The 13,694-nt window shown below is 46.0% G+C and overlaps 2 protein-coding genes across 3 annotated transcripts in view; both read right to left on the minus strand.

Moving 5' to 3' along the window:
- Nucleotides 1-13,694, minus strand: part of LOC138666918 (zinc finger protein 665-like) — a 157,597-nt gene that overhangs the window by 68,221 nt on the left and 75,682 nt on the right. The window lies entirely within an intron of this gene.
- LOC138666933 (uncharacterized) lies at nt 1,535-3,358 on the minus strand. 2 transcript variants are annotated; one of them, XM_069755127.1, is made up of 4 exons: nt 3,095-3,358; nt 2,108-2,955; nt 1,732-1,858; nt 1,535-1,655 (listed from the first exon to the last, which is right to left on the minus strand). In XM_069755127.1, exons 2-4 carry the CDS (start codon nt 2,898-2,900, stop codon nt 1,649-1,651), a joined length of 927 nt encoding a protein of 308 aa, XP_069611228.1. In that variant the 5' UTR covers nt 2,901-2,955; nt 3,095-3,358; the 3' UTR covers nt 1,535-1,648. The 2 variants fall into 2 exon arrangements, 1 of the variants encoding a protein (XP_069611228.1); XR_011318576.1 differs by having other exon boundaries at nt 1,544-1,858; nt 2,108-2,540; nt 2,621-2,955.

Genomic DNA, 13,694 nt, shown 5'->3' on the forward strand with positions numbered 1-13,694 from the left:
AAAGACTCCATACCTTATGTGCAATATCATATCATAGACACTCAAGTCATGCTATAACTCAGCCAGCATTGGCCCTATATGGGATTGCTGGGATTCCCCAGTTACACTTTGTCCAACCCCAAAAGTCTTAATCAGGGTGCAAATGTGGGCTCCCATCACGCTCCAGGCAAAATTGCCCGGGGCACGTGGAAACCTATGCTCACTGTATGTCAACACCAAATACGTCATTACAAACCAGTAATGGTAGACTTAAAATGGCTGGAAAGCATGACAAAAATAAATATTTACATGTAAAATTGCTGGTTTAATAAAGCAACCTAAAGCCTCTTTCAAGGGCAGAATAATATTATATATATATACATATTCCATGTAAACTCAAAGTGGGCCACAGATGGAATGTGGCACTACTACAAAAAGACAAAATCACTGCAGAAGCACCAATTATCAAAAGATATTTGGACATGCAGGTCAAGGGCATACGGTCTGGTGTTGTTGACAAAGACATCACATATAGAACCAGCAGGAGTGATACTAGTATGAAAGGTGCTTATATTAAATTAGAGTCCTAGTAGTGCTGTTCACATAGAGAACCAAATTCTACCTAGGCTACTGCAAGTTATTGCTAAACAGAAGACCTAGTTCAAAATATAAAAGTGATGAATGATGATAACAAAACCAGAAACATATAAAGCGTTCCTAGACATAAAGAGGCAACAAAGCAACGCACCAATAGTGGGCATGAACGAGTCTTTCAGGATTGCTTATAGAACCCTGTAAATAAAAGGTCCTCATTAAGGCCAAACGGAGCTTTACAGTTCAAATTGAAGATCCATTTGGACTCGCGTCTTAGCAATTCCAACGTGATGTCTCCCCCTCTGATGTCTGATTGGACCAACTCCAGGCCCATAATTCGTGTTCCCCTATGTTGGGAGTTGTGTACAGATAAATAATGCGAGGCCACCGAGGACAAGGTTTTCCCCCTTTCCAAGTCTTTCTTTGCTGTGGTGATGCTTGAGAAGTGCTGCTGTATTCTCTTTTTCAGTACTTGAGTCGTCTGACCAACATACGTTTTTGGACACGGACAGATAAGAGCATAAATCAGATTCCGAGTTTTACAGTTGAAGTAGGTTTTTGTCACCACCTGAAATGAAGAAGGGGATGGAATGAGAGTCACATCATTGTTGATAAATGGGCAAATGTTGCAGCTGCCACATGGAAATGTCCCAACGAGTTTAGTCCCTCTGTTTAGCCGAGTTGTTGGGCGTTTAAAGTGGCTATGGCTCAGAGAGTCCTTAAGGTTTTTTGGTCTTCTGGCTATCAAGGTTGGCTGTGTGGAGATGTGTGATTTAAGTTTGGGTTCGCTACGTAAAATCCCCCAATATTTAGTGAGTATCTCTCGAACCTCCCGCCACTGGTTATTATAAGTTGTAATAACACCCAGAGGTTTAGAAGGTCCCTTCACACGGGGCTGCAATAAATCCCCTCTGCCCGCATCTCTCGCTGCAGTGTAGGCACGTGCAATTACCTTTTTTTGGATAGCCTCTATCCTTGAACCGGTGGGTAAGATCCTGTGAGTGCATCCGAAAATCTTCTTGGGTACTGCAATTTCGTTTTATGCGATAAAATTGCCCTTTTGGAATCCCTTTTCTTAGATGCTGTGGGTGAAAACTTGAAAATTGTAAAAGGCTATTGGTAGCCGTCGGTTTACGATACAGAGTGGTATACACGCACCCATCCTTAGGGTAAAGCTTGAGATCCAAGAATTCCACTTCTCTCTGTGACAGGTGTGAGGTCAGCCGTATATTCCAGGGGTTTTGGTTCAGAGTCATAATGAATTGATGACATTCTTCCAGGGTGCCTGTCCAGAGAAACAAGATATCATCAATATAACGATACCATTTGATGACATGCATGGAAAAAGCCTCCAGACAGTACACCCTGGTTGACTCCCACCACCCCAAAAAGAGGTTTGCGTACGAGGGCACACAACGTGCGCCCATCGCAGTACCTCTGGCTTGCCTATAGAAAACCCGGTCGAACACAAAATAGTTTTTATCGAGTACAAATGACAGTAGATCAAGCAAAAAGGAATCATGTAACCTGTCACCTGTTGTGTTCTGGTCCAAAAAGAAGGCAACCGCCTGAATCCCCAGATCATGCCGTATGCAAGTATATAGGGACTCAACGTCCAGTGTGACGAGGTACACATCAGGTGGAACACTCAGGTCCTGTAGCTGTTGGATCAAAAAAGTGGAATCCCTAACGAAGGAGTCCAAGGAGGCAACAAGAGGCTGTAAGAAAAAATCAATGTAAGTACAAGGACGCTCCAAAAGTCCCCCTATCCCGGACACAATAGGTCTACCTGGTGGTGTCTGTACGGATTTATGGACCTTTGGAAGTAGATAGAAGGTTGGTACTCTCGGATGGTGATTAGTCATAAAATCTCTCTCGCGCTTGTTTATAATACTCATGGTGAATGCCGAATCCAGAAGGCGATCCAATTTGGCTTTAAATACATCAGAGGGGTCCGAAGGAAGGACCTGATAACAATCGGAATCTGACAGTTGGCGTCTAGCTTCATCCAGATACAATTCAATAGGCCATAAAACCAAGTTACCACCTTTATCAGCCTCGCGGATGACAAAGTCTCGATTTGAACCAAGTTTCGCAATAGCTTTTTCTTCGGCCTTATTAAGATTTCTCCCTTTATTAGGGTCTGGTTTTAGGCCCTGTATCTCATCACATACTGCATTAAAAAAGCTCTGGATGGCTGGAAAAAAAGACAAGGAAGGTGTAGCCTGTGAAGGTAACCTACCAGGGAACTTTTTCTTCTTTTGATGTCCTCCTTCATTTTCCTCCAATAGGTCCAAGAGGTCCCTAAAAACTTGTCGCTCTCCCATGGGTAAATCATCCAAAATGGATGGTTGATGATATAGCAGTTTGAACGCCAACTGTCTGCAGAAGAGATAGACATCCTTCATGACAGTAAATTTGTCCATAATGTTGGTAGGGCAAAAGGAGAGTCCCCTCTCCAATACTGAGATCTCTACATCAGACAAAATATAGGAGGACAAATTAATAATGGAGAGCTTACCAGATTGTACTGGACCAGCCGGCATTGTGGGCACATCTATCGTTTCCTGTTCTGTCGTGTCTCCCGTCTGTATTTGGGGGACCAGACCCTGTAGTTCTTGTTCCGTTTTCTTTTGGCCGTGTCTCCTCCTTCGGCCCCTCCGGTTATGCCTTCGGCCTCGCTTTGTTCGGACGATAAAAAATCGCTTGATGTAAGTTCATGAAGGTTCGCTATACTTTTATCCATTGGCACATTGAGGTTCGTACCTCTCTTGTTGCCCTTATGTGTCCATCTATATGCTCGCCCATTTTTAAAATCCAACTGATCTCTTTTAAATTTTTGCTTCTTACCCCCTATAATGTCTTTTTCAAATTTATCAATTATATCCTTCAGCTGGCCCTGAAATGGCTCAACTAAGGTTTTTTTGTCAAACTTTTCCAACTTAATTTCACTAGTCTTTATTTTCTCTTTAATAGCAGACAAAATTACCCGATCATGTTCAATAAGCATCTCTATGAGGATATTTGAGCACTTCAATAAGCCGTTCTCCCACGTATTTTGGAAGTTGGCATCTGCTTCCCAGGCCGGAAAAATTTGGACTCTAAGTCCTCTGGGCACCAGGCCCACCTTTCTGTACTCCTCCAACGTTTTTATGTTCCACCATGTTTTGGTGAGTGACTTATGCAATCCAATTAATTCACTAGATACTCCATGAAAATCCAGATCCTCATTACCACTAATGGCCACATTGAGGGGGGTATCCTCAAAGATATTACCCATTTGACTATTCCATGCTGCTTCCCTAGCTGCCAGATCCATGCCAAAAATTGCTACAATAATATACAATATCTATCCAAAAAATAAGTCAATCAGTTATAGAAGACTATCAGCGTGCCACGCCCAGAAAATGCGGGAGAAAAACAGACAGCCGCATACAAACTGAAGGCTTGATAAGAAAGAGAGGGGGCACCACAGATTCCAAGGGATCCAACCAGGTCTATATAATATGAACCATTTCAAAAAAGAAGAGAAAGAAATAGACCAAAAATCGGGGATCACCGGAGGCACGGATGTGCGCCCTCGTACGCAAACCTCTTTTTGGGGTGGTGGGAGTCAACCAGGGTGTACTGTCTGGAGGCTTTTTCCATGCATGTCATCAAATGGTATCGTTATATTGATGATATCTTGTTTCTCTGGACAGGCACCCTGGAAGAATGTCATCAATTCATTATGACTCTGAACCCCTGAATATACGGCTGACCTCACACCTGTCACAGAGAGAAGTGGAATTCTTGGATCTCAAGCTTTACCCTAAGGATGGGTGCGTGTATACCACTCTGTATCGTAAACCGACGGCTACCAATAGCCTTTTACAATTTTCAAGTTTTCACCCACAGCATCTAAGAAAAGGGATTCCAAAAGGGCAATTTTATCGCATAAAACGAAATTGCAGTACCCAAGAAGATTTTCGGATGCACTCACAGGATCTTACCCACCGGTTCAAGGATAGAGGCTATCCAAAAAAAGGTAATTGCACGTGCCTACACTGCAGCGAGAGATGCGGGCAGAGGGGATTTATTGCAGCCCCGTGTGAAGGGACCTTCTAAACCTCTGGGTGTTATTACAACTTATAATAACCAGTGGCGGGAGGTTCGAGAGATACTCACTAAATATTGGGGGATTTTACGTAGCGAACCCAAACTTAAATCACACATCTCCACACAGCCAACCTTGATAGCCAGAAGACCAAAAAACCTTAAGGACTCTCTGAGCCATAGCCACTTTAAACGCCCAACAACTCGGCTAAACATAGGGACTAAACTCGTTGGGACATTTCCATGTGGCAGCTGCAACATTTGCCCATTTATCAACAATGATGTGACTCTCATTCCATCCCCTTCTTCATTTCAGGTGGTGACAAAAACCTACTTCAACTGTAAAACTCGGAATCTGATTTATGCTCTTATCTGTCCGTGTCCAAAAACGTATGTTGGTCAGACGACTCAAGTACTGAAAAAGAGAATACAGCAGCACTTCTCAAGCATCACCACAGCAAAGAAAGACTTGGAAAGGGGGAAAACCTTGTCCTCGGTGGCCTCGCATTATTTATCTGTACACAACTCCCAACATAGGGGAACACGAATTATGGGCCTGGAGTTGGTCCAATCAGACATCAGAGGGGGAGACATCACGTTGGAATTGCTAAGACGCGAGTCCAAATGGATCTTCAATTTGAACTGTAAAGCTCCGTTTGGCCTTAATGAGGACCTTTTATTTACAGGGTTCTATAAGCAATCCTGAAAGACTCGTTCATGCCCACTATTGGTGCGTTGCTTTGTTGCCTCTTTATGTCTAGGAACGCTTTATATGTTTCTGGTTTTGTTATCATCATTCATCACTTTTATATTTTGAACTAGGTCTTCTGTTTAGCAATAACTTGCAGTAGCCTAGGTAGAATTTGGTTCTCTGTGTGAACAGCACTACTAGGACTCTAATTTAATATAAGCACCTTTCATACTAGTATCACTCCTGCTGGTTCTATATGTGATGTCTTTGTCAACAACACCAGACCGTATGCCCTTGACCTGCATGTCCAAATATCTTTTGATAATTGGTGCTTCTGCAGTGATTTTGTCTTTTTGTAGTAGTGCCACATTCCATCTGTGGCCCACTTTGAGTTTACATGGAATATGTATATATATATAATATTATTCTGCCCTTGAAAGAGGCTTTAGGTTGCTTTATTAAACCAGCAATTTTACATGTAAATATTTATTTTTGTCATGCTTTCCAGCCATTTTAAGTCTACCATTACTGGTTTGTAATGACGTATTTGGTGTTGACATACAGTGAGCATAGGTTTCCACGTGCCCCGGGCAATTTTGCCTGGAGCGTGATGGGAGCCCACATTTGCACCCTGATTAAGACTTTTGGGGTTGGACAAAGTGTAACTGGGGAATCCCAGCAATCCCATATAGGGCCAATGCTGGCTGAGTTATAGCATGACTTGAGTGTCTATGATATGATATTGCACATAAGGTATGGAGTCTTTAAGTCTTGTAATAGTCCTGATTGGGGCACTGGAAGAGCATGCTTTATACTACGTGCTCCATTCTAACAAAGTTATGGTTCTACCCGATGTGGCAATGTATGGGGCACTGGCAATGCACATTTTTTACACCTGTTTGCCCCCCTGCACGATGACACGCGTGGGGTTGGATGTCTGGGTATGTCCTAAATACTACAGGTGTGGCATCTATGCAGCTACATAACTGCTGCCTAGGTGCAATGGAATGTGACAGGTGAAGCCCCTGCACGCAGCTATGATAACTTACTTTGAATGTGCCGAGGCTTATCTAATGAGATATCGTTATCCTATACGAGACTATATGTTGCCTCACTGGTATTTGTATATCTGTAGGCTTACGGTGGTTCTGGGCACTTGCAATCCAATGCTCATAAGAGCCTGTAGTGCACCAACATGGGGCACGAAGACGCACATCAGCTCAAGTGTCCATGCGCTCATGACAACTCTGCCTGAGACCTGATGATGTGGTATGGGGGGAATGTTGCTGGGCCCCTCTGGCATCTTGATCTAAGTGTGGCATTTGCTATGTACATTTTTGTGCCACTTTTCTGCTCCCCTGCGCGGTGGCACGCATGGGGTTAAAGGTGTCTGTCGGCACCCTGTATACAAAGTATGGTGATACACTACAGGCACAGAATTCTTGCTGCTTGGGTGCAATAACATGTCATGGATGGAGCTCATGTATGCAGCGAGCTCAATTTACTCTGTGGGGATACAATCTTGTGTGGTATCACAGGCCACCTCATAGTTATGCGCACCACTGTCCTTTTGCTATGTTTTTGTGCATTTAGAACTGAAACATTCATAAGTATTTGCAATACTCCACCAGGGGGCGCAGGGATATACCAGCCCAAGCGTCTGTGCTCCCATTGCAATTGTGTTGGAGATCCGATGATGTGGGGTGGGCGGGGTGTTGCCAGGCACCCTTGACAACCTGGTGTGACGAGACATTACACAGGAGAGACGCCTGTGTGCGCAGGTGCTGGCAGCTCTCCCTGGACACTGGGGGAGGCACCTCCATGTTTCCTGACTACATGCTTCTCTGGTAAGCAGCACAGCTGCAGCTATTTCCTAAGTGATTAATTAGTATATTAGGACGCAGTACACTGACAGGAGTTACCCCTGACGAAGCCACTGAGTGTGGCGACACGCGTCGGGTCAGCGTACCCCCTGTCTCCACTCCCCAGGTGGTCCTGAGTGTGTCCAGCAGCCCTTGGCTTTACTTTATATGCCGTGATTGAGCTTTGGTCATCTAGCCCCAGAGGCTTTGGTAACTGTGTGTATGCCTCTTCAGCATAGGAGTCTCTGCAGCTTTGGCACATTGAGTCTCGTACTTACTCTGCTAATAGATTTATTAGTCTTTGAACCTGATTGTGCCCTCAGCTGGGCTGGTTATCTGCACCTCCATATGTATCTTTATTCATTTCTATGGCAATTGGGGTTCATGTCTAGATGACTTTTTTTTTTTTTTATGTGTTTGCACCATGGATACTGCCTTCACTATAACATGGTGCATCTAGGCATTGTGGATCTCCTTACAAGTCATTGTGACACATGCTGAATGTGGTAGCTATATGACTATTTGTGTACTTGCCATTTAGCTCTCTTTTTCAATATATTTTTTGTATGATAAAATAAGGTGCTGTTCACATAGACATCACACTCGGTAATAGTTAGGATTTTCTTTATATTTGTCATCTATTGATACTGGGGAGTTGGTTCATACAGGGGGATGGCTCTATTTTGGGCCTAAGTGTACCATGTATAGGTCACATGGATGACCAATGTTTTAAATGTTTTTAATGTGTGCTCTATGTGGTTTTCTGTGTCCGTTTATACACTTTTGAATAAAATTTGCCTTTTTTTACTTGATCCGTGCCTCCGGTGATCCCCGATTTTTGGTCTATTTCTTTCTCTTCTTTTTTGAAATGGTTCATATTATATAGACCTGGTTGGATCCCTTGGAATCTGTGGTGCCCCCTCTCTTTCTTATCATATCTAGTCAAGTCCGTGATCCCACGTATGTGCCTCAATCTACTCCACAGCTTGCGTATCAACAGCAAAGTCGGATATAGCTTCCCCAAACTCTCCAAGGATCCATCCTCCAAACATTGCACCACTGGCCTTCTTTTTGTCACCACCTCCATCAACCGCTGTACTGCCCCAGATGACCCCTCATGCGCCCAGCCCCTTAAATGCTGACTCTGGGCTGCAAGAAAGTACAACTCAGGGTTAGGCAATGCCAGACCCCCATCATCCTTGGGTCGCTGAAGTGTCTCCAGTTTGATACGCGGATGCTGCCTCCCCCAAATCAGATTCCTAAACAGAGAGTTGATCTGTCTAAATTTCCCACGTGGTATCCAAACCGGCGCATTGTGAAGAATATACAGTATTTTCGGCATCAGAATCATTTTGATAAGATTCACCCTGCCTACCACAGACAAATGTAGCTTAAGCCATGCATCCGCTTTTGCCTTGAGGGCACCCAAGATTGGAGTCAGATTCTCATGTATATAGTCAGTGACCGGCATAGATACCCATATTCCCAGGTACTTAAATTTACTCGTCACCTCCAGTCGCCCGTCCTCCAATGGCTCCCCATCCACATCGTCCACCTTAAACAAGATAGACTTACTCCAATTTATCCTAAGTCCCGACACTGATCCGAATCGTTCAATAATCCCAATGGCTCCCTCCAAGGATGCAACCGGGTCAGCCAGAAACAACAAAATATCATCCGCATACAACGCCACCCTTTCTTCAATCACCCCATATTTAAACCCCGTCATCTCATCAGACTGTCGAAGCGTAGCGGCCAGTGGTTCCACCGCCAGAGCAAACAAAAGAGGGGAAAGCGGACACCCCTGTCTCGTCCCTCTAGCCAATTGTATGGTCCGTGACAACTCCCCGTTTACCCTAACCCTGGCCGTCGGCATCGAGTACATTAATTGAATCCATGATATGAACTGCGGTCCAAACCCCATTCTTCGCAACACCTGCCAGAGATACCCCCACTCCACACTATCGAACGCCTTGTGAGCGTCTAAAGATGCAATAACTCTCTGGCCACAGTTATCGGCTTTGAGTTGCAAGTTCATATACAGCCTTCGTAGATTAATCGCAGTTGACCTATCAGGCATAAAGCCAGACTGGTCTGAGTGTATCAGGCCAGAAATAACACTTGCCAACCTCATCGCCAACACCTTAGCCAGGAGTTTAACGTCGATAGTAAGCAAAGAAATTGGCCGATATGAATCCGGCTGTGTCGGGTCTTTCCCCTCCTTTGGAATCACCACTATTGTGGCCTCCCGCATAGATGCCGGTAGCCTTCCACCATTCGTAGCCTCTTCCAAGACCGCCTTCAATTTAGGGATCAACACTTCCCCCAAGCTTTTATAAATTTCGGCAGGAAATCCGTCTATACCAGGCGCCTTCCCATTAGCCATCGACTGCAATGCCCGTCCCAGTTCCTCCTCCGTAATGGGAGCCTCCAAATCCTCCCTAGCTGTGTCACTCAGCCTCGGGAGCTCCAACTCCTCAAGGAACGCCACCGTGTCCTCCATTGACCCATCTACCCGAGAGGAGTATAAGTCTGCGTAAAAATCTGCAAAAGTCTCCAAAATCTCTGAAGTCTCAGAAACAGCAACACCACTCCCAGTCACCAAAGAGTGAACAAAGGAAGTATTTCTCTGGGCAGATGCCACCAGCGACAGCAAATGACCCACTGATTCACCCTCCTGGTAATAGGCCAAATTCATGAATTCCCTCTTCCTTTCAGCCTTACTCAGCAAGACCGCCTCTAGCTGGCTTTGAGCTGCCTTTAACCTCCTCCCAGCCTCCAAAGTACTCATTATTGCCATCTCATCTTCAGCCACCCTCAGCCCATCTATCGCCAGCCTCTCTGCCTCTCTCGATTTCCGCTTACACCTGCTAATATCCCTAAACAACAGCCTTCTCAAGTACGCTTTCATGGCTTCCCACACAGTAAGCACATCTACGCTACCCTCATTTATCTCAAAAAATTCCACCAATTCCTTCTTAATCTTCTCCAAGTCTATACTGTGTAGCCAATTAGGGTGAATTTTCCACTCCCTTCTGCTCCCGTTCCGTGTCCCCACTGATCAAAATTCCACTTCAACTGGACTATGGTCTGAGAGAGCCCTAGGTAAATATCTCACGTCCCTTACCATCGTATCTAGTAATCGGTTACCCAGTGCCAGATCAATCCTAGACAGCGTACCATGAGCTGGTGAGTAGCATGAATACGCCCTTTCCCCGATATGCCTAACTCTCCATAAATCAACCATGCCCACTTCCCCGACATAAGTCCCAAACGTAGTGGTATGTCCCGCCGTCCTATTCTGGGGGTTTTTGTTCTTATCCCAAAAGTCATCACATATATTATTAAGGTCGCCGATAATTAGTAATGGTAACGGTCCCCAGCGCTCTACCCTCTCCAGCACCTCTCTTATCTTCTTGCTTGAGTATGGGGGCGGAATATACATTGCCACTATACACATCAATACTCCATTCATTTTACATTTCACCACCACATACTGACCATCCACATCCTCTTTTACCATTACCTCCTCATACTGCACCCCCGCAGGTATTAACACAGACACACCCCTAGAATACGTCGAGAAAGTAGAATGATACGCCCTCTGTATCCAGCGCCTATTCAATATGTTCACCCTCTCCCGCACTAAATGTGTCTCCAACAGGCATATCATTGAGACCTTCTGTTCTCGGACATACTGCAGACTTGCCGCCCGCCGTGTTTTATCCGCCAGACCTCTCACATTCCAACTCAATATTTTAATACAATCTCCCATCATGTGGCTCATCATTTCTTAAAGTATCCAATTTCCCAAGTATGAGCTGCCCCAACCCTCCCACCCCCTCTGCCCCCTCCCAACCTGCCCCCCTAACCCCCCCAATATTACGCATTCTTCCTCTCATCAAGAGTGGGGCTCCACTGCCCACTGCGAACACTCTCCCTTACTTAACCCTCTCCATTCGCGTCCCGCTGCCATAGCAATCACAATTTCCCCCCCAACTTTCACTTTATTGTATCTTAACATTTCAACTTATATTAACATATAGAAAAAGTACCAAACCAGTTCACAGTACCCAGCATAACCCTCCTTCCCTGTACTTAGTAGTTGGTACTGTCCCCTCCGGCCATTCCTTCAATATGGCCCAGCAAAACCCCCAACAGTTGCTCAACTCTTTAACCATTGCTAGCGAGCGCAGAACTCTCCTCCATCGACAGAGAAAACAAATCCCAACTGGATCTCGCCGAAATGTCAGTCGCCCATTCCCTTAAGTTTTTTCTCATGAGTATCAAGCCACTGGGTAGCGTCCTCCGGTGTCAAGAAAAAGTGGGTCTTATTAAAAGCCACCAGTCTCAGCTTGGCGGGAAACATCACTGAGTACTGCACTCCCAGCTCCCTCAGTCGCCGCTTGACTCCAGTAAACTTCATCCGCTGTTTCTGAACCGCAGCGGAATAATCCGGATAAATGGCGATTTTCTGACCTCCAGCCGTCAGATCCTCCATCTCTCTAGCCTTTCTAAGGATAATGTCTCTGTCCCTGTAGTTCAGTATTTTAGCAAGCATGGTACGGGGATTCGCTCCTGGGGCAGGGAGCTGCGGCGGGACCCTATGAGCCCGTTCAACAGCAAAGACTTTTGTCAACACTGTGCTCCCAATCTTCTCCAGCAGCCAGTTCTCCACAAACTCAGTGGGATTTCTCCCCTCAGTCTTTTCAGGCAGCCCCACTATACGTATATTATTTCTTCTGGATCTATTTTCCAGATCCTCATTTTTGGCAGCGAGCTCGGCTATTGCTTGGGCGAACTTCTTTTCAGCTTTTTGGAGCTTAACTATGTGATCTTCTGCCGTGCTCACCCTCTCCTCCACCACTCCTATACGTTTGTCCATTTTCTGCAGAGCCGCATTAATCTGTGCCGTGTCCCCTTTAACTTCCTGCATCTGCTGGGCCAAGGAGTTCAGGGATTGCTGACATGAAGAGATCAGTGTGATAACATCTCTAAGAGTCGGCTCCTCTCCCTGTGATATGCCTCCAGGTCCCCCACTAGCCCCAGCCATGCTGCCTCTCCTTCCCCCTCTGTACCTCATGCTGCTCGGCTGTGCTTGCTTCCTCCTCCTCCTGGTCAGCTCCAGCTCCAGATCCTGGTTCTGCCTCCTCAGCAGCCTCCACTCTGGCATACTGCTGCAGCTTTGCGGCCACCTCCATGCGCCGCTGACATGCGGCGTTCTCCTTCTCGGCGTCCTCCCTAGCATCGGAGCCATCTTGGCTGGCTCCTGCATCGCTGGTGCCAGCGTCTTTCTGCCGCCTCTTGGTCATCGCTGCCGACTCCGGACCTGCTGCTCCGCACCGCTGCACTCTCCGGACCTTCAGCCAGCCGGATTTAGGTGAGTTTACCCGAAAATCGGGGTTAAAGCAGGATTTTTGTCCTTATGGCAGCAGGAGCACTCTTCCCTGCTTCCACTCACATGGCCAGCTAGGACACGCCCCCGACCTTTCCCCTTTAATTGGGTGCCCAGGGCCAGGGACCGGGTCGCAGCCACCGTGACATCCCCTTTAAGACCGGACCCGGTACCGAGTGCCCCACGGCCCAGGGGGGGTGACTCATGTACGGAGGAGAGCCATGTGTATATAGGGTGTACGGAGCGGAACCGTGTGTGTACTAGGTGTACGGAGCGGAGCCGTGTGTGTACAAAGTGTAAATTTGCGACATCTCTATTAATCTACAGGCACAGTCGCACAATGTAGGGGGAGGGCAGATCTCTCGCTCGATGCGGTGAAACCTTTTGATAACCTCGAGTGGGAGTACTTGTGGTCGGTCATGAGGGTCTTGGCTTTCAGTCCCGTATTCCTGTCTTGGGTGAAGCTTTTATACTGCAATCCATATGCCAGAATTAAAATAAATGGTTGTAGGTCAGCGGCTTTTGCGCTGTATAGGGGAACTAGGCCGGGCTGCCCCCTGTCCTGCTCGCATTGGTGATAGAACCCTGGCTATTAAACTCCGGACTAGTGGGGAGATAAAGGTCTTTGTGCATCGCTCTGTGGAAGGAAGGGTGGCATTGGATGCAGATGACCTGTTGGGATTTCTTGAGGATACAGAGGAGTCATTGATAAACGCTATATCTATGATTAACCAGTTTGGGGATTTTTCGGGGCTTCGTATTAATTGGGAGAAATCTATGTTGATGCCAGTGGATGAACTTTCTCAAGCATCCAAAGTGAGTCAAACGAGACTGAAAGTGGGAAAGGGGTTAAATATTTGGTCATTCAAGTTTCAACAAATGTTAGAACGTTTATACCACGGAATTTGGATCCGCTATACATGAAATTCCAACCAAAAATCAACACCTGGTGTCAATTAGCATTATCAGTAGTGGGTCGCACAAATATGGTTAAAATGATTCTCATGCCCCAGCTGTTACATTGGGTACGGAAAGTATTCAGACCCCTTTAAATGTTTCACTCTTTATTTCATTGCAG

Source organism: Ranitomeya imitator, chromosome 2, assembly GCF_032444005.1.
Source record: "Ranitomeya imitator isolate aRanImi1 chromosome 2, aRanImi1.pri, whole genome shotgun sequence".
NCBI classification, from domain to species: domain Eukaryota; kingdom Metazoa; phylum Chordata; class Amphibia; order Anura; family Dendrobatidae; genus Ranitomeya; species Ranitomeya imitator.

Coding starts and splice junctions, on each gene's coding strand:
- LOC138666933 (XM_069755127.1), bottom strand. CDS start 2,900: ATGGGAGAGCGACAAGTTTTTAGGGACCTCTTGGACCTATTGGAGGAA. Junction 1,859..2,107: donor TTTGGACCAGAACACAACAG/GTGACAGGTTAC, acceptor TTCTCTGGACAG/GCACCCTGGAAGAATGTCAT.